The sequence below is a fragment of the Juglans microcarpa x Juglans regia genome, chromosome 7D (genome assembly GCF_004785595.1).
Source record: "Juglans microcarpa x Juglans regia isolate MS1-56 chromosome 7D, Jm3101_v1.0, whole genome shotgun sequence".
NCBI classification, from domain to species: Eukaryota; Viridiplantae; Streptophyta; class Magnoliopsida; order Fagales; family Juglandaceae; genus Juglans; species Juglans microcarpa x Juglans regia.
The window spans coordinates 19,860,057-19,880,490 of record NC_054606.1 but is presented as its reverse complement, the minus strand read 5'-3'; the positions used below and the strand labels follow the sequence as shown (position 1 = coordinate 19,880,490).

General features: G+C 34.3%; 2 protein-coding genes across 2 annotated transcripts; one reads left to right on the top strand and one right to left on the bottom strand.

Moving 5' to 3' along the window:
• Window positions 1-215: 215 nt before the first annotated feature.
• On the bottom strand, window positions 216-1,451 carry LOC121240074 (F-box/LRR-repeat protein At1g67190-like). Its single transcript, XM_041137531.1, has one exon. It carries the CDS (start codon window positions 1,449-1,451, stop codon window positions 216-218), a length of 1,236 nt encoding a protein of 411 aa, XP_040993465.1.
• Window positions 1,452-10,932: 9,481 nt separating this feature from the next.
• LOC121239575 (60S ribosomal protein L10a-like) lies at window positions 10,933-19,012 on the top strand. Its single transcript, XM_041136843.1, has 6 exons — window positions 10,933-11,046; window positions 11,297-11,351; window positions 12,155-12,374; window positions 13,353-13,518; window positions 18,356-18,561; window positions 18,732-19,012. The coding sequence occupies exons 2-6, from the start codon at window positions 11,347-11,349 to the stop codon at window positions 18,783-18,785; spliced, it is 651 nt and encodes a 216-aa protein (XP_040992777.1). The 5' UTR covers window positions 10,933-11,046; window positions 11,297-11,346; the 3' UTR covers window positions 18,786-19,012.
• Window positions 19,013-20,434: the final 1,422 nt, after the last annotated feature.

Below are 20,434 nucleotides of genomic sequence, written 5' to 3'. Positions count from 1 at the left end.
GAGCAAACCGAGGTCTTTGTAGCAATCAAGAAAAAAATATTTTGCTGAAAAACTACAAAATTAGTCAAATGCAAGAGATTGTAATTATCATCATTTTTCGTTAACATGCTCAGTCTCTATATGATGTAAAATGTACCTAAACATGTGCCTATAGACCTAGTACACAACAGAATTGAGCCAAAAATGGATTTCCAGCTATGGAATTTTGCAGAGTTCTACTCGAAATAAAATTTCACCTCCAAATGAATGTATTTTCTTATGAGCTCGACAATGGCAGACGTGAAATCAGCCAGCATCTGGCATTCCTTATGGGTTTTGACCTCCGGAATAACCCCATGAATGACCAACTTCTTTAGATTTGTGCATCGTTTCAGCATCACCTCAACCCAACCTGGGAAGAAATCATTAATTACAGTCCAACCAAGCTCCAAAAATGTCAAATTCACCAACTGAGAAGACCTTTCTTGCAGACCATAGTGAACCACTCCAACGCTAAAATCATAATACAATGAAAGGTGGGTCAGCTGTGGGAAACTAACAGCAATTGTTTCCAAATCCACAATCTCATCTTCTTTAAAAACCACCATATCCCAAAGCTGAAATCTTCTTAATTTTGATGATCTTAAGATCATCTTGTAGAGCTTTGGCCACCTTATTGAGAATTTTCTGATATCTACAGTCTCAACAGTATCAAGATGGAATAAACTAACATCATCAGTCTTGAGCTGCTTTAAAGTCCCCTTTCTGACAATTTTGAAATCCTCAAAGGCACAAAATTTCAAGTTCAAACGCTCAATGCTATCTACCTGCAATATAAGCTTATCCAAACTGATTGCTTCAACATAAAGAGTCTTCAATGTGGGATTGATCAGCTCAACTGTCAATTCCTCATCTTCATCTGACATTGCAATTTCTAGATCGATAAGTTCCAAGGTTTCAATTTTCGAGCAGACAATGAGAAGAAGACTTAAATCTAGTGCTGAAATACTAACAAATCTTAAAGATAGGGATTTCAAACAAGGAAATCTTTTAAAGACCCCACTAATGGAATTATGTGCCAAGGCCAAAGTTTCCAACTTATGCCAGCCAAATATTTCAAGTATCTTTACACTTGGAGTAGTTTGAACATTACAGAACAATCGCCGCAATTTTTTCCTAGTATACATGAGCCAAGAAATGACGGTGGAAGCCAAGAACTTAGCATCTAACAGAATATATAGTGCTTCTAATCCCGTTGTTTGAAATATGGTTTGAGTTATTAAGATTTCTAGAACTTGACTTGGCAAATCACGATAAACAGGCCAATCACTGGAATTGAATGAAAATGTTTGAAGATGTTTGCAGTAAACTTCTCGCCATTTTGAACAAGTTGCAGAAGCCATTACCACATCTCGGGCAGCTCCGAGCCTAGACAATATGTTTCCAACAACTTCAACAGGAAGATGCTCCATATCTCCAAATCTTTTTTTTTTTTTTAATAAGAGCTCCAAAATATAATTCACAACTTTTGATAAATCTTTGAAACCACTGCATATATCTTCCTTGTGCAGGTAATAACAGAAGGTTGGCCCACTCCACAAACAGAAAATCTATAAACAAAAGGGAAAATTATAAGCATGAAATATTCAACTGGTATACACTGTAACAAATTCAAGTCAAATGTAGCCCAAAATATATGCACAAAGCACATACAAAAAACAAGATTAAGCATCTGGATATCAACAAGAATTCAAGAAATTGTACCAAAATCGTACTCATCCCAGGAAATAAAAAATTAAAAATTTCAGTAAAACGAAAAAAGTTAAAGAATTAAAATATGAAAACCGAAAAAAGAAAAATAAAACCCAGAATCACAGTGATTACCTGAAATAAAAGAATATGGTTTGGATCGAAATAAAAGAACTCCAACAATAGACTACGAGTGAGTCAAGAAGATCTTGATCGCAGGCGTTGGCTATGGTGGATCTCTCCCATCACACCGCAAAATCTAAAACTGATCTTGGATTCAGAATTTAATTCAATAATACGAATAGCACCCAAAAGAGAATACAATGGTGATCATGGAGTAATGAATATATTTGTGGCGTCTCATTGTGTGCACTACTAGATCAAGAATGATTCAAGTAACTGATTGAGGAGGGAAAACTCGTTTGAAAGGAGGGAAAATTGAGGAGCATACAGATACATATATATAAAAGTTTGTTTATAGTAAAACAGATGCATATATAATTATATATATATTTATAAGTTCGTTTGAAAGAAGGGAAAATTGAGGAGCACAGAGAAATTTTTTTTTTTTTTTTTGAACAATTTTGGAAGAGGGGGAGAAAAGGGGAAAAAAAAAAGATATGTTGATTGTTTAGAATTAAGGGATAAAGTAGATATAAAAATAAAATTTATACGTGTATAAAGAAAATTAAAAAACATAATTATAAATTAATGTAATTTGAGGTAATATATTATGTATTTGTCAATAAAGAGCCTTTCCTATTCCTTTAAAAAAAAAAAAAAAAAAAAAGAGCCTTTCCTACATAATGCAAATATGGAAAGATAAAAAGTAGCTATTATCTTTTTTTCAATCACCCCAAATGCCTTTTATTAAAAATTAGAAAAATAAAAAATAAATAAAAATATATAATGAGTTTTTCTTATGCGGCACTTTTTTCTCTTTTTTTTTTAATAAAAAATAATATTTACAGTCATGGATTGCAAATTCATGCACTTATTTTTTTTTAAAAAAAAGTACATAAGGAATTTACAAGAGAAAATTTAATTTTTTAAAGGTAGATCCTACTCTTTTCAAAATGAGTGCGCAGCATGTGTTTACACAACTTATTATTGTATCTAATATTACTTATAAAATAATAACATAAGGCCTCATGGCTAGGGATGGATCCAATTGAAAGATGTTTGGATTAGGAAACTCTTTTACCATATATTTATTAAGTTTTGAAAAGCAACAAGCCCAATAAAAATATGCTTGGCAAGAAATTCATTTCTGTGAGGGGTATATTTTAGTTTTGTAAAAACTTTTATGATTTTTATTTGTCATTATAATCAAGTATTTTGATGCAGATATATTTACAACTCTAATTTGGAAAATTTTCAAAAACTTCTTTGGGATTTTGTCCCTAAGTTCTATAAGTTTTTACATGAGCACCGCATGCACACACACATACAACATTTTTTAAATTGATAATTAATTACTTAAGGTCTGTTTGGAGTTACATTAGGAGTCTTAATAAATATTTAAATAGCTTTAAAAAAATTTAATAATAAAATTAGGTTGTTTGGGTGTTATATATTAAAGTATTTTTGTTTTTTCTTAAACGTGTTTTTCCAAATAATATGGAACGCAATTCCAATTTTAAGAAAGATTGTCAATGAAAAAAAATATCCATACAACTTTCAGATATTTACAGGTTTGCTCTTTAATCTTATGATCACATGCATGGTAGTACAATTTTCAAATGACCTTTTATTAGGGGTGTAAAATTTTTGATCTGGACCAGAAAACTCGATCGTATTGAACGGTTTCGATTAGTTCGGACCGGACCGATAGTGAAACCAATCGGTTTCAATTGTAATATATGGGAAATTTCAGTTTTTGGTTCGGTCCCAGGGTGGGGTTTTTTCACCCGAGTGACCGAATATAATTATATATTTATACATATATATTATTTTATATAGTAGTCGTTTAAGTTAATTATATAATTTTTATCTAACCTAACACCATTGACAATATAAAATGTTAAATATACAATTATTAATATGTTATCAATTGACTAATATATTATATGAATCATGATAAATCATAATATTATATACAATGATACATACCTAGTATCTAAACCTAATTAAAATAATTAGGTAAATTTTTTGTAATATATTATATGAAACAATGTTGTTTAGAGTGAGATTAGATCTAAACGGTGCTGTTTAGATCCAATTACAAATTCAATCTAAACGACGCCGTTTCAACACAGTCGAATGATGAATCTGCCCTTCTTTCTCCCCTCCCCCTACTCAATCTCTCGGTCTCTTTACTTTGCCCCCGTCGTAACTCCCAGCTCCTCTGCCACACGTTGCCACTGCATCTAAGGTACGGAATCCAGATTTAGTTTTCAATTTTCAAGTTCAAAAACAATAACACATACACTGAAAGATATAGAGAGATGAGGAATGTTTTTATCGAAATGGGAGTTAGCCTTCTAAGGTTAGCATGTATAACGAAAGTGATAAAAATAAAAAGAAAAAAAGAAAGAAAAAGAAAGATGTTTTGGGTGTTGAATTCAAATTAGAAAAGGGAATGCAGCAAATGCTATAGCCTGTATTTTCAATTTTTATTCATAATTTTTGGGTGTCGAATGCAAATTAGAAAATAAAATGCACCCTTTCTCTCACTTTGTCCCCGTATGCAACTGGGTCGGTAAAATATATGTGGCTGGTGCAATTGGGTCTTTAATTGGTGTATATATTATTAGACTAGGTTAAGGTCTTTAGAAGTGAAAATAGATCAAGCTTCATGGTAGAGATGACCAAAAGTTTTTCAATTTTTTAGCATGTATATCCGTTGTTATTTGTGATTTAATGGGTTAAAATACTCTGGCCTTGTTTGGTTACATAAATGAGATAAGATGAGATAAAAAAAAATATATGAAAAGTAGTGAGATAGCTTGTGAATAATAGTGATATAGTTTGACTTAAGATGTTTTATGAAATTTTTAAAAATGAAAGAGAAAAAAGTTGAATAAAAATATTATAATAAAGTTAAAATATTGTTATAATATAATTTTTATTTTGAAATTTGAAAAAGTTGAATTGCTTTTTATGTTTTGTTTAAAAATTTAGAAAAGTTGTAATGATTATGTAATAATTAGATGAAAATGTTAAAAGTTCAAAATTTGAAATTGAAAAGTGTTTGTATTTGAATGATGTTTGGATGTAGAGATAAGATGACATAAAATGGGATGAGATGAGATGGTTTGTGAAACCAAACGAGGCCTCTGTCTCACTTTATGTTCATGAGTTTTGAAAAACCCTCTTGGTTTATTTCTTTTTAATATTAGCACTTCTATGTGTGCTAGCTATTGTAGAACTAGAAAACTGAATGCTTTATTTCTAGTGTGATTATTTGCTTATTTTCAGTTTTTCTTCTTCTTTTTTTTTTTTTTTTTTTTTTTCAGTTTCAGTTTATAGTGCTTACTTGTTAATTGATTTTTGTTTGATTGTTTTCTAAATAGACACTTCAAAAGAAACACTTCTGGGAGACTCTACCATAGATAATGCTAATTCAACATAAGGGCAAGTCATTCCCCCACTCCCATCCAATGTAAGTATTAGATCGAGTGGTAATGGACCAGTGGTGGGCTAAAACTAGATCAATGGTTTGTGATCACTTCACAAGAATACCAAAATATGATTCAAGTAAACCTAGACCTGCATATAATTATTGTGGTCCAATTATGTATGTGATATGAAAGCAAAAGGTACAAAATCTATGAAGTATTACATTGAACATCAATGTAAGTGTAACACCCCGCTCATTCTTTTCAACGTAAGCAAATTCAACTGCAAGCCTCGTTATGCGTGTCAAACCTCGATAGCTTGTTTCTAAAGATATTATGTGATTTCTAAAATACGCCCAATGTTTTAAATGCACTGGAAATATTTATAGGGTATTTTCAGTTTTATTGAACTAAGCTTGATTTTAAATAATACAATTATAATATTTTTGAAGAGCTCCAAAAATATTATAATTGTCGGAAATCATTTTAATATCATTTATTAAAATGATTTCAACAATTTAAAATATTATGAGATTTAAATTATGTTGAAAACTCTGATTAATTAAATGGTTTTATTCTTTTAAAGATATTAAATAAGACTTTATCATTTTATTAATGATGAAAAAATATTATATTATAAACGAAATTTTAGTTTAAATAATATTCTATCTTAATTCCTCTCAGTGCTTTTAGTTAAATTAATGTTTACGTATTTCTAAATCAGTATTTAAAGCCCACCATTAGATAGTTTTGAGGATCCCAAGATGAAAGGTTTGGATTAAATACTCAAACCCTCTCTCTTTCTCCCTCACTTTTCCCTTCTCTCTCTCTCTCCTCCCTCTCCCCCAGCGTACGCCGCACTCCTCTCTCCCTCTCACCCGATTCTCTTTTCTTCCAGCCCAACGCCGCAGCACGCTGGCTGGCGTCACCGCCACCACCACCGGCGTCCTCTCACTCTGGCAAGCTCCCACCATCGAACCCATCCTCTGCCTCGCAGCCACTCTCTCCCACGCACGCCCGTAGCTCCTCACGCACGGCTTCACCGTGTGTAGCCCCTATCACCGCCGTACACGGTTACCAAAGCCACCGCACCTCCACCACCTCACATCGGCTACCACTCTTGCTGGCCCAGCCACCACGAACCTCCATCTCCCTCTTTGTCCCACACACGCACAACCCATAAATGGGTTTCACATGGGTTTCACTACTACCGACGGCCTTAGTGCCGCCGTGCGTCAGTCCTAGCCCCACTGAGCACCTTCCTTGACCACCATGACTCCTTCCCGAGCTCCTTCAAGCCAGCCAAGCCCTCTACTCCTCTCAAGCCCTCTCTCTCTCCCACGGCTCCTCTCCACCTCACGGCTTAGATTTGCCGCTGTAGCCTGCCGTGCCGCCTCCACCTCGCCACCATAGCTCCACCAACAATCTTCTGAGCTCCTCCATGGCTTGCCACGACCAGCCAAGCTCCCCCTATATTTTCCATGCCTTGAGACCCATGGCCTAAACTCTTTCACGAGCCACCGTGCCTTCGACGTGTGCCACCTCGGCACCACCACGAGACCACCACTCCAGGATCACAACCCCACCCTCCTACGCTTAGACCCGCAACTCTAGCCACCTCCAATGGCCAAAACAGCCACTGTACGCGGCTAACCGTCAATGTGCACAGCCTTAGCCGCCATGTACGACCCTTCTAATGTCATCAACTGTGACGGTCAGTGAACAACGCACGGGTTATCCCGTCGATGGTATAACCTTCTCTCCCTTATTATTTATGTTATATGTTAGTTGGTTGGTTGGTTAGGTTGTGGACTGTGCTGTTAGTATTGTGGGGTTTGTTGTGTAGTGTGGTGATGTGATGTGTTGTGTATGTGAAGTGTTGGGCGTAGTTGGGAACTGTGCTGTAAAGTGTTGTGGACTGTGCTGTGAAGTGTGGTTGTGGAGTATGTGCTGTAATGGTGACGTGACGTTGTGTGGATTGGGAAGGGTACACGTGGAGTATACGCTGTGTGGCATAACATGTGCGAAGGGAGTACACGTTGAGTGTACACCATGTGGTGGAGTGATGCACCATATGGCGTGTATGTAGTAGTGGTGATGGGTCGTAGTGTGTATGGAGGGAGTACACGTGGAATAAGGTGAAGCAATACACCGTGTGGTGTGTCGTAGAGATAAGGATGGTTGTGGTTGATGGGTGTAGAGTGTGGTGAGTAGTGTCGAGAATTGTGGAGCAGTGTCCCAAGGTAGTTAAGACGTGGCCTGTAGTCTGAGATGACAGGTGTTACCGTAATTGACTTATGACTGAGAGTATGTGTGAAATAACAAAACAAGTGTAAGAGTGGGCAACAGAAGCATGATTGGGGAATGTCATGAAGTGACATGGTTACTGGCAGTCATGCTTGTGATGGGTGAGGAGTTAGTGTAGGAATGGCGTAACAAGAACGTGACGAGATGTCACGATGTGACAGGAGTACGTGAGGGACCGTACTCACGATGAGTTAGGAGTTGGCATAAAAATGACGTAATAGGATGTCAGGTGATGTGACAAAGTCACAGTGTAGCTTGGGAGTAGTTTCGAGCTATGAAGTGACGTAAGGCGTAGTTGTGAATGGAGTCTTGTCGTGTTAAGTGTTGGGATGAACTGTTAAAAGGGACGGGTAGTGTGAAGAGTCATGCTAGCCAGATTAAGAGAATGTTGGTATCGGAGTATGGTGCCTGTCCCTATGAGCATGTGATCAACGTGTTATATGTTGGTCTTAGGTGATAAATGGGTCAGGTACTTGTGTAATCTGGTGAGACACATGTGCCAGACTGATTCACCATATGTAATGAGTAATCTGTCCTAAGCATGGTTAAACGGTGCTTAAGTCTCGGAGTTGGCTTAGAGTCGTGTGGCATGTATGAATGGGAATAAGGATTAGTGTGAGCTAAGGTGCATGGAGGTAGGGACGGGTGTATTGTCTAGGATTGGGATGCATGATTCCGTCGGTCGGAATCATGCGTCAGAATGTGGTCAATAGGAAGAGTAAGATAAATGTTTTAGTGTCTTAATCCTAAGGTGAATCATGAATTCACTTTAGTGAATGGGCACTCGAGGTAAGACTTTGAATTTGGAAGATGTAGTGACAGTAAATGGATCCCAAAAGTTGTAACATAGTAAAAGGCACGTAAGAGCACGGGATAGAAGAAGAGTGTTCCAAATGAATTGTAGTTTATGTCTTCTAAGTTTAGTTGCTTATGCATTAGATAAATAATGACGTCAATTTTATGTATATATATGTAGGTTGCCATCTGACACGCATATGAATGAACTGCATAATATGAAAGTAGCATGGAGTCTAGGTAAGTATTACGTTCATACTCTTCTAGAGTTTTCGAAAAGAATATAAAAATAAAAATGAAATGCTTTTCCACTAAAGATGTTTTACGAAGCATGCTCAGTGTTCAAAGGTATACGTATGTAATGGCCCTCCTTGGCAGCCCCTTTTTATGCATCCAAAGTTTTAATTATACGCATGTGAATGGATGACTATACGTAGTATTTATTGTATGTATTTTCCACGAAAAGAAATGTTGAGGCTTCTGCCTCGTACTTTACTTTAAATGATGCGAATAAAGTGTTTTAAAATGTCTCTATGAACTGATGTTTTAAGGATGCCATGAACTGATGCTTTAAATGATGCCATGAAAGATGATGTTTAAGCCCATGCTTTTAAATGATGTTTTTCCATGAATGAACTGTTAAATGAAAATAATTGAAAATGAAAGGACTGAACTGAAAGAAAGGACTAAACGTTTAATGTATGAAAATACGTAACGACCACATAAATGAATGAAAATGGTACCAAAAGAATGAGCAGATTGAAATGTCGGGTAAGTAGTACTGGTAGTGCACCCAGTGCGACCCCTGACTGAAAAGAGATTCCCAACCCGTGGCCATGGGCGGAGTCCAAGTCCAAATGAAGACCGCTAACCCCAACACACAGGGCGTAACAGTGTGTACCGACCAATGAAAATGATAAGAAAAAATATATAAATGTATGAATGCACGTATTTTTTAAGAAATGAAGGTACTAACAGGAGAAATGTTTAAAGAAGAGAAAACCATTTTTAAAGAAAAATCTCGTCCAATGATGTTTTCAAACAAACGCATGTATGCATGTACGTATAGTATGTATGGAATGATGAATGCATGAATGAAAGCCTATGTTATTATATGAAGTAATGCTTACGAGTCATCGACTCATTTTAGTTTTTATGTATGCCCCTTCTCTCATAGGAACTGAATGAGCAGTACGCGTCAAGACGGATACGGCCTAAGGGGAAGAGCACGGAAGTCTAGGCATGGGAGTTTTAATTGTATGAGAGGCATTTTTATCTTAAGATTAATGTTTTTCGCTGTAAATCTCTTTTATTCTCGAAACACATTTTATTTTATAACGTAGAGTCTTGCACCCTGGGTATGGAAGTAAATTTTTTTTTTTTAAATCGAACAGTAATTCCGGTCGTCCTTTCTAAAATCATTTTATAAAAAGTTACACCACAAAGATGGACGTTACAGTAAGAAATGCCCATTTAATGAGATTGATAATCTCAAACTACCTTAGGCTAGAAAGCCAAGGATGGGGGAAGTAGTAGGGGAAGACTTGTTCCTATAACCTTTAGTGTTGAAACTTGTAGGCAAGCCCTAACAGAAATAATTATTCTTGATGAGTTGTCATTTAGCTTTATCAAAGAGGAGTGTTTTAAATGATTTATGCTTGTTGTTCAACTTAAGTGATTAGGAATCCAATCTCATGTTATGGTTGCCAATGATTGTTATAGTGTATATTTGAGATAAAAACATAAGTTGAAAAGTTTTTTTCAAGGGCAACAAATTTCCTTTATCATGGATACATGGATATCCATGCAAAATCTCAAATATATAGATACATGTGTCTCATTGTACATTTTATTGATAATGATTTAAAACTATAAAAGAAGATCTTCTCTTTTTGTTTAATTGAAAATTATAAGGGTGATACACTTGGTAGGACTATAGAGATATACCTGATTAATTGGAGGCGACAAAAAATACTTGATAATACAAGTTCGAATAATGATGTAGTTACTTTTTTGAAAAATAAAATCGAGGATAGGAATGATACTATTTTTATATTGTTTCAAACAAATATAACTTGTTGGAAATTAATTTTAAATATATGATTATTTTATAGGAATGATACTATCTTTATATTGTTTCAAACGAAAATAACTTGTTGGAAAGTAATTTTAAATATATGATTATTTTATTTATTTATTTAATTTTTGAGAAATGTTTTAATTATTAAGAAATTATACAAAAATAAATCTATAAATTGATGTGATTTAATATTGTACATCAAATTATAAAATTATTTTTAATATATAATAGATTTAACAAATCACGTTAAATCATGTCAATTTATAAATTTATTTTTATGTATTTATTTTTATATGTATTAGTTCTTTTATTATTATTATTATTATTTATTTTATCTTTTATTAGGTAGCGTTTGTGGTGGCCTGGTGGGCCTGATGAAGGCTCAAACCCATAATAAAATATTTTTACAAATTGGGCCACAATTGTTCCGACACGTGTACATTTCTATTAGGGTTTAGCAGATAATGCCAGTTCTTCCCGTTGCTAACTGCTATATATTCTGAATGCTAAGCCGCTAGAAACCCTAGGTAGAGTTCCTCTTTCTTCTGGTACCACCTCCCTCTGCAACCGCAACAGGTTTTTCTCGTTGACTTTGAGAATCTGAATCCTATCTTGTCTTTTTGAAAACTGCCTTGTTACTTTATTTCTAGATCTGTAATCCTTGTTTGTTTCCCGAGAAAGTCGGGTAATGTATTAAAATTTGAGATTTTATACTGGTTACAAGCTTTTCTTTCTGTTCGTTTCTAATACTTCATTTACGTAAGTATATGAGTGGCTTCTTTTTTTTTTTTTTTTTTTTTTTGACGTGCTTTGGTTTGGTTTGCAGTAGGAAAAGCTGTTAGTGGGTCTGTGAAAGTAGGCCTTCGAAATTCGAACATGAGGTATTCGAAATATCAACTTGTGTTTACTTTTCTATAGGCCTTGTCATGTTATGATGCTTTCGCTTTTAGGGTTTTAGGAAGTATTATATGTTGAAATTCCGTGATGATTAGCAGTGCCAATTGTATGATTGAAGTTCTAATGCTCGCAATGCGAAGTTAATTTATTTTTGTAATTCGGAAGAATCTGTGATTTTTTAAGATTGGTGACATGCTATATCATCTTTGGTCGACTCTTTTCATTTTATGGTTGTTGTCAAAGAACCTTGTGGCATTCTTATTTTTGTTGCAAATATTGGTAGAAAGTTTAAACTTTAGCTTATATGGGGAGCATGTCTTGTCCATTTCTCACCATAGCTAAACTTTAAATGTTACTATTTCACATGATGTATAAGGTTGGTGTGCTTTTCAAGGATCGATTTCCCCATTGATTACCCATGAATGACTGTAGACTATTTCTCATTATATCAACATTTTTTCGTTCCTTATCAGTAAAGCTATAGGTGGTGGTTGTTTATACGTGTAACTCAACTGTTTTGTTTCTCAAGAATGTGATCTGTTGAATGTGTGTAGGCAGAATCATGATTGTGATGTTGGATAATGCATTTGATTAGGATTGATGTCTGATAGTGTTGCTTATAAACTGAACATTGAAAACCAGTGCCATTTTACTCGGTGTCTCAGATTGTTTCATTATTTTGCCCTGAATATGTAGAATATTTCCTATACGACGATGAAAGATGAAATCATCAGGTTGATGCACTTCAGTTTCTGTGATCTCACTTCTTTGATCCTTCTTTCAACAGTAAGCTTCAGAGCGATGCCGTACGAGAGGCCATCTCTACTCTCTTTACTGGATCCAGAGAGAAGAAGCGTAATTTCACTGAGACCATTGAGCTCCAGATTGGGCTAAAAAATTATGATCCCCAAAAGGATAAGCGATTCAGTGGTTCTGTTAAGTTGCCACATATTCCTCGTCCAAAGATGAAAGTTTGCATGCTTGGAGATGCTCAACATGTTGAAGAGGTAGTGATGCTGTTACACTTGGCTGAGAGTTTGTTGTAGTTTCCATCTCAAATGAGTGTCTAGGTATCTATTTATATTGATTGAACCTTTATGTTTCCTGATGTCTCGTAGATTTAAATGCCTATATTCTTTTAATTTCTTTGAAGGCAGTACTGATGAAGTTCTCTGAGGTTTATTATGACCTGTTACAACTCTTAGCTCCATGATTTACAAGAAACGTAAGAGTAATGTCAAATGTTTTGTGAATAAATTGTTCAGAAATCTTAAAGACTTTTACTTTTATTTTCTGCACCTATTTTTTCAGTTCGATTTTGTACTTATGCAGAAAACGATTTTTACAATTTGAGATTTGTGAATGGGTATATTATATATGGTTAAATACTGTACTTTCTAATTTCTCTGGTTATGCAATCCGAAATTTGCTGTGGTCAAATGAAAGTTTCACTTTCTATTAGAAGTGAGAAGGGAAGATATATTTGTGGAGATTGTACGTGACATACAGATATCAATTTCTTAGAGGGTGAAGGTGAGAAATTATTTTATAAATCTGTGGTGGTCTGTTCACATGTTTGGATGTGCTACTCTTTAGGAAACCACATAATACGGGTATTGTCCCTGCCACGTCCCTAGTTTAACTCCCTGTACTAGCATTATTAGTTGGTTGCTTTTAGTATAGAGATTTATGAGTTTTTATTGATTATTGGGTTTGAGTGCACTGATATGATTCGTCTACATTCAAGCTTTCTAATTGGCATGAACTTATAAATTTTTTGTAATTGTATTTAGTTTGTGATGGCAAGTTGTATTTGTGTGTTTGAACGTGTCCTATTTATTACCATCATACTTTTCTTTTCCTGTGTTTTTTTAACTCGTATCTGCTTCAGAGTAAGTTGCTTTTCTTTTTCATTTCTTTTGATGAGGTTGATCATTTATGATTGGAATTTTGTTCAGTGATCGAAATTTTGCAATGTCATGCAGGCGGAGAAGATTGGCTTAGATTATATGGATGTTGAAGCATTGAAAAAGCTTAACAAAAACAAGAAATTGGTTAAGAAGCTTGCCAAGAAATACCATGCCTTTTTAGCATCTGAAGCTGTCATTAAGCAGATTCCCAGACTTTTGGGCCCTGGCCTCAATAAGGCAGGCAAGTGTACTATATTAATTTATTGCATTTGCTGTTCTTATAGTTGTTTTATATGCAGCACATCTTTTAGAATGTTTTTGTTTTGAGGTTGTTACGTGGCATGCTTTTTTGTCATTTGCATTCATTTGATGGTTTGTTGGGTATATTTTTTGTAAAAAGTAAGAAATGTGGAAATTCATTCGTTCTGCCATTTTTGCCTTGTTACCTTTTCATTTACTTGTGTTTGATTTGAAATTGTACTTTAAAATGTTCTTGAGCAATGATAGATGTGTAATGTATTTTTTCACCCTGTGCCTTGGATCTTTGTTGGCTATTTTATGAATAATTTTCTGAGAATGAAGATCTTCACTGCCTTTTGAGAGAACCGGGTGGCACTTGAAAGTGTGATGGCACTTGTGCTCCGTTGCGGGCATATAGAAAATTCCAATTCCTTTCTTCCATGTTTATATTCTCTGCATGTAGATAAGTCTAAGAAAGGTCTTGTACATATCTTTTCTCATTTGATCACTTTTTTTAAAATAAAAGCTCCTGAGATTTAAAAGTTCTGTTTATTGTTGAGTAGCCTTTTCTCATTTGATCACTTTTTTTTTAAAAAAATGTTCCTGAGATTTAAAGGTTCTGATTATTGTTGAGTAGCCTTTTCCATTGGTCATATGGTGTGTTGTATATTTGTTGTATAATCCCTTTCACGATTTATGTTGTGTGACTTTTTTTAAACAAGAAGAAATGTGGAATGGAAATTCATTCATTCTGCCATCTTTGCATTGTTGCTTTTTCATTGAGTTGCTTGTGTTTGATTTGAGATTATACAATGTTCTTGAGCAGTGGTAGACATGTAATGTATTTTTTTTACCTTCTGCCTTGGTTCTTTGTTGGCTATTTTATGAATAATTTTCTGAGAATGAAGATCTTCACTGCCTTTTGAGAGAACCGGGTGGCCCTTGAAAGTGTGATGGCACTTGTGTTCCGTTGCGGGCATATAGAAAATTCCAATTCCTTTCTTCCATGTTTATATTCTCTGCATGTAGATAAGTCTAAGAAAGGTCTTGTACATATCTTTTCTCATTTGATCACTTTTTTAAAAAAAAAAGCTCCTGAGATTTAAAGGTTCTGTTTATTGTTGAGTAGCCTTTTCTCATTTGATCACTTTTTTTTAAAAAAAATGTTCCTGAGATTTAAAGGTTCTGATTATTGTTGAGTAGCCTTTTCCATTGATCATATGGTGTGTTGTATATTTGTTGTATAATCCCTTTCACGATTTATGTTGTGTGACTTTTTTTAAACAAGAAGAAATGTGGAATGGAAATTCATTCATTCTGCCATCTTTGCATTGTTGCTTTTTCGTTGAGTTGCTTGTGTTTGATTTGAGATTATACAATGTTCTTGAGCTGTGGTAGACGTGTAATGTATTTTTTTTACCTTCTGCCTTGGTTCTTTGTTGGCTATTTTATGAATAATTTTCTGAGAATGAAGATCTTCACTGCCTTTTGAGAGAACCGGGTGGGCCTTGAAAGTGTGATGGCACTTGTGTTCCGTTGCGGGCATATAGAAAATTCCAATTCCTTTCTTCCATGTTTATATTCTCTACATGTAGATAAGTCTAAGAAAGGTCTTGTACATATCTTTTCACATTTGATCACTTTTTAAAAAAAAAGTGACTGAGATTTAAAGTTTCTGTTTATTGTTGAGTAGCCTTTTTCATTGGACATATGGTGTGTTGTATATTTGTTGTATAATCCCTTTCACGATTTATGTTTTGTGATTTTTTGTAAACAAGAAGAAATGTGGAATGGAAATTCATTCGTTCTGCCATCTTTGCATTGTCGCTTTTTCATTGAGTTGCTTGTGTTTGATTTGAGATTATACAATGTTCTTGAGCAGTGGTCGACGTGTAATGTATTTTTTTTACCTTCTGCCTTGGATCTTTGTTGGCTATTTTATGAATAATTTTCTGAGAATGAAGATCTTCACTGCCTTTTGAGAGAACCGGGTGGCCCTTGAAAGTGTGATGGCATTTGTGTTCCGTTGCGGGCATATAGAAAATTCGAATTCCTTTCTTCCATGTTTATATTCTCTACATGTAGATAAGTCTAAGAAAGGTCTTGTACATATCTTTTCTCATTTGATCACTTTTTGAAAAAAAAAGTTCCTGAGATTTAAAGTTTCTGTTTATTGTTGAGTAGCCTTTTTCATTGGACATATGGTGTGTTGTATATTTGTTTTATAATCCCTTTCACGATTTATGTTGTGTGATTTTTTGTAAACAAGAAGAAATGTGGAATGGAAATTCATTCAATCTGCCATCTTTGCATTGTCGCTTTTTCATTGAGTTGCTTGTGTTCGCTTTGAGATTATACAATGTTCTTGAGCAGTGATAGACGTGTAATGTATTTTTTATCTGCCATCTTTGCATTGTCGCTTTTTCATTGAGTTGCTTGTGTTCGCTTTGAGATTATACAATGTTCTTGAGCAGTGATAGACCTGTAATGTATTTTTTTACCTTCTGCCTTGGATCTTTGTTGGCTATTTTATGAATAATTTTCTGAGAATGAAGATCTTCACTGCCTTTTGAGAGAACCGGGTGGCCCTTGAAAGTGTGATGGCACTTGTGTTCCGTTGCGGGCATATAGAAAATTCCAATTCCTTTCTTACATGCTTATATTCTCTACATGTAGATAAGTCTGAGAAAGGTCTTGTACATATCTTTTATCATTTGATCACTTTTTAAAAAAAAAGTTCCTGAGATTTTAAGGTCCTGATTATTGTTGAGTAGCGTTTTTCATTGGACATATGGTGTGTTGTATATTTGTTGTATAATCCCTTTCACGATTTATGTTTTGTGATTTTTTGTAAACAAGAAGAAATGTGGAATGGAAATTCATTCGATCTGCCATCTTTGCATTGTCGCTTTTTCATTGAGTTGCTTGTGTTTGATTTGAGATCATACAATGTTCTTGAGCAGTGGTAGACGTGTAATGTATTTTTTTACCTTCTGCCTTGGATCTTTGTTGGCTATTTTATGAATAATTTTCTGAGAATGAAGATCTTCACTGCCTTTTGAGAGAACCGGGTGGCCCTTGAAAGTGTGATGGCACTTGTGTTCCGTTGCGGGCATATAGAAAATTCCAATTCCTTTCTTCCATGTTTATATTCTCTGCATGTAGATAAGTCTGAGAAAGGTCTTGTACATATCTTTTCTCATTTGATCACTTTTTAAAAAAAAGGTTCCTGAGATTTTAAGGTCCTGATTATTGTTGAGCAGCCTTTTTCATTGGACATATGGTGTGTTGTATATTTGTTGTATAATCCCTTTCACGATTTATGTTGTGTGATTTTTTGTAAACAAGAAGAAATGGGGAATGGAAATTCATTCGTTCTGCCATCTTTGCATTGTCGCTTTTTCATTGAGTTGCTTGTGTTTGATTTGAGATTATACAATGTTCTTGAGCAGTGGTAGACGTGTAATGTATTTTTTTACCTTCTGCCTTGGATCTTTGTTGGCTATTTTATGAATAATTTTCTGAGAATGAAGATCTTCACTGCCTTTTGAGAGAACCGGGTGGGCCTTGAAAATGTGATGGCACTTGTGTTCCGTTGCGGGCATATAGAAAATTCCAATTCCTTTCTTCCATGTTTATATTCTCTGCATGTAGATAAGTCTGAGAAAGGTCTTGTACATATCTTTTCTCATTTGATCACTTTTGGGAAAAAAAGTTCCTTAGATTTAAAGGTTCTGATTATTGTTGAGTAGCCTTTTTCATTGGACATATGGTGTGTTGTATATTTGTTGTATAATCCCTTTAACGATTGATGTGTGATTTTTTGTAAACAAGAAGAAATGTGGAATTGAAATTCATTCATTTTCCCATCTTTGCATTGTTGTTTTTTTCATTGAGTTGCTTGTGTTTGATTTGAGATTATACAATGTTCTTGAGCAGTGGTAGACGTGTAATGTATTTTTTTACCTTCTGCCTTGGATCTTTGTTGGCTATTTTATGAATAATTTTCTGAGAATGAAGATCTTCACTGCCTTTGAGAGAACCGGGTGGCCCTTGAAAAGTGTGATGGCACTTGTGTTCCGTTGCGGGCATATAGAAAATTCCAATTCCTTTCTTCCATGTTTATATTCTCTGCTTGTAGATAAGTCTAGGAAAGGTCTTGTACATATCTTTTCTCATTTGATCACTTTTTAAAAAAAAGTTCCTGAGAGTTGAAGGTTCTGTTTATTGTTTATATTCTCTGCATGTAGATAAATCTGAGGAAGGTCTTGTACATATCTTTTTTCGTTTGAACCTATGGGGTGTTGTATATTTCTTGTGTATTTACTATTGCATCCCTTTGTTGATTTTTTGTAAACAATAAGAGGTGGAAATTGATTCATTCTGCCATTTTGGCCTTGATGCTTGTTTTTAGTTGCTTGCATTTGATTTGAAGATTTTAAAATTTTTCTTCCACAATGTGAGGTGTATTGAATTTTTTACATTCTGCCTCTAGAGAGAACTGGGCAGCCACCTAAAGAGTTTGATAACACTCGTGTACCGTTGCGGGCATATAGAAAATTTCAGTTCCTTTCTTTCATATACATATTCTCTGCACGGAGATAAATCTATTCTCTTGCAAACAATAAGAAAGGTCTTGTACATATCTTTTTGTGTCTTTCTTACTTGTTAAAAGATCTTCCTGGGAGTTGAAGATTCTGTATATCGGTACTTATAAAAATAATAAAAATAAAATTGAAGGTTCTGTTCATTGTTAGGCAGCCTTTTTAATTGGACCTGTGGGGTGGTTGTATATTTCGTAAATGTTTATTATGACTGATTTAATAACGCTAATGTAGGGAAGTTCCCAACTCTTGTTACACATCAAGAAACGATCGAGTCTAAAGTTAATGAGACAAAGGCTATGGTTAAGTTTCAATTGAAGAAGGTGCTTTGCATGGGAGTGGCTGTTGGGAATGTTGCCATGGAGGAGAAGCAGGTCTTCCAAAATGTTCAAATGAGTGTTAATTTCCTTGTTTCCTTGTTGAAGAAGAACTGGCAAAATGTAAGATCTCTCTCCCTCTTGCTTTGTATAGGCAACTGAATCTACTATTAACTTTAAACTAGTTCAACCTTTTCTACGAAGTTGATAGTTCAAGTCTTAGTCCTTTGACGTTTGCAAGCCTGATTGTCTTTTGACCTTTTTTTTTTTTTTTAACCAAATCTTTGAATCAGGTGAGGAGCTTGTCTCTCAAGACTACCATGGGGAGACCAGTGCGCATATACTGAGGAGTTATTGGCCAAGGGAGTTCTGCAATACTTTCAAGCTTATTTTTTTTCCCTTCCAATTGTCACATTTTCTTGCTGTTTAGAGGCTGTTTTACCTTTTGTTGGTTAAATGCGTAGATGCCATGATGTCACACTTCCTTCGCTGGAGAAGTGAGGCCTATTTTTTCGTTTTCACTTGCGCCATGATGCGTTGTTGAATATCAAGTCTGAACGTTTTGGCAGTTTCATTCCCTCTATTGTTTTGCTTAGCTTCTCCCTACCCTTGCCCCCAACATACAAACCCACTCTTTATAGGACAATGGGTAGACGGAAAAACGACGCTCCAGCCTTCCAACATCGGCCAGGAAAAGAAATGATCCAAAATGTTTATTGTTGCACCTACAAAAAAACCTATCTGGAAGCCTACATTTGGTTTGGGTTACATTAGGAGTTTTATGAAGTGTTTAAAAAGTCTAAAATGATCTTTAATAGAAAAATTTGGATATTTGGGTGTGACATATGAAAGTATTTTTTAATTTCAAATAAGCTAGAAGGAATGTTTGAGGAAAATTGATACTTTTTCTCAAAACGGCTATTTCGAATGCATTTCAAATTTTAAAAAGAATGTCAGACGAAAGTATCTTATCCAATTTTAAAATAATTATAATTTTCAAATTTTTTAAGGATTATAATTTTTAAAAATTTAAATGATCGTTATTTTTATTTTTTAAAAAAATAATTTTTAATTAGTTTTTAAATAGATGTAACATGTTTGAAAATATTTTAAAAATTATTAAATTGTAAATAATTTTTTAATAATAAAATTTATTATTTAAGTTGTAAATAATAAGTTCAAAATTTATAAACTATTTTTTTCACTGGAATTAATTGATATGAAAGTTAATGCATTAAACATATAAATTGTAAGCTATTTAATGCATTACTAAATGTGGAGGTTGTTGGAACGTAAAAAAAAAAGGGGGCGGTTATTATGCCGATCCATTTTGACCGCTGGGTATACCGTCTAGTGTAAATTTTTTTTTTTTTTTTCTTTTTACATTTTTTTAACATATTTAAATATATTTAAAAAATAAAAAAATACACTAATACACTTAAAATCACTTCTTTAATCATTAAGTAAAAAAAAAATAAAATAAAAAAATAAATTTTGATTAGGTATCAACTAGAGGTGTCAAATTAAGGAGGCAAAGTAGATTTTCTAAAAAAAAAAAGAAGCTTGCTAGTTACAAGCAGGCATAACGATGCCGAAAGTTAAGGCCGCGGTGTTGTGCTTTTTTAGCATATGGTACATAGGTTGGTATTACTATTCTGCGAATGTTAGCTGAGCTATCTATCATTCTTACATGGCGACGACCGCTAACAATACAATACAATAGAACGGGTTGTTACCTTCTCTGGGATCCATTCATAGTTGTTAATGATCCTTAACTTTATATCATTCTAGACAAATTTTTCAATTTTTTATCCGAATTTAAGAGCAATAAAGTAGATCTTACAACATTTTAATGTGTCTACCCCTTTTCATTTCAGATTTTTACTTTTGAGTAAGAACTTATATTCAATGTTTAAAGAATGATTTCATGTACCTTAATCCTTGTAAAAGTAACAAGAAATTGCCAATAAGTTAACAATATATAATTAGGTGGTAC

Coding starts and splice junctions, on each gene's coding strand:
- LOC121240074 (XM_041137531.1), bottom strand. CDS start 1,451: ATGGAGCATCTTCCTGTTGAAGTTGTTGGAAACATATTGTCTAGGCTC.
- LOC121239575 (XM_041136843.1), top strand. Junction 12,375..13,352: donor ATGCTCAACATGTTGAAGAG/GTAGTGATGCTG, acceptor AATGTCATGCAG/GCGGAGAAGATTGGCTTAGA. Junction 13,519..18,355: donor CCCTGGCCTCAATAAGGCAG/GCAAGTGTACTA, acceptor ACGCTAATGTAG/GGAAGTTCCCAACTCTTGTT.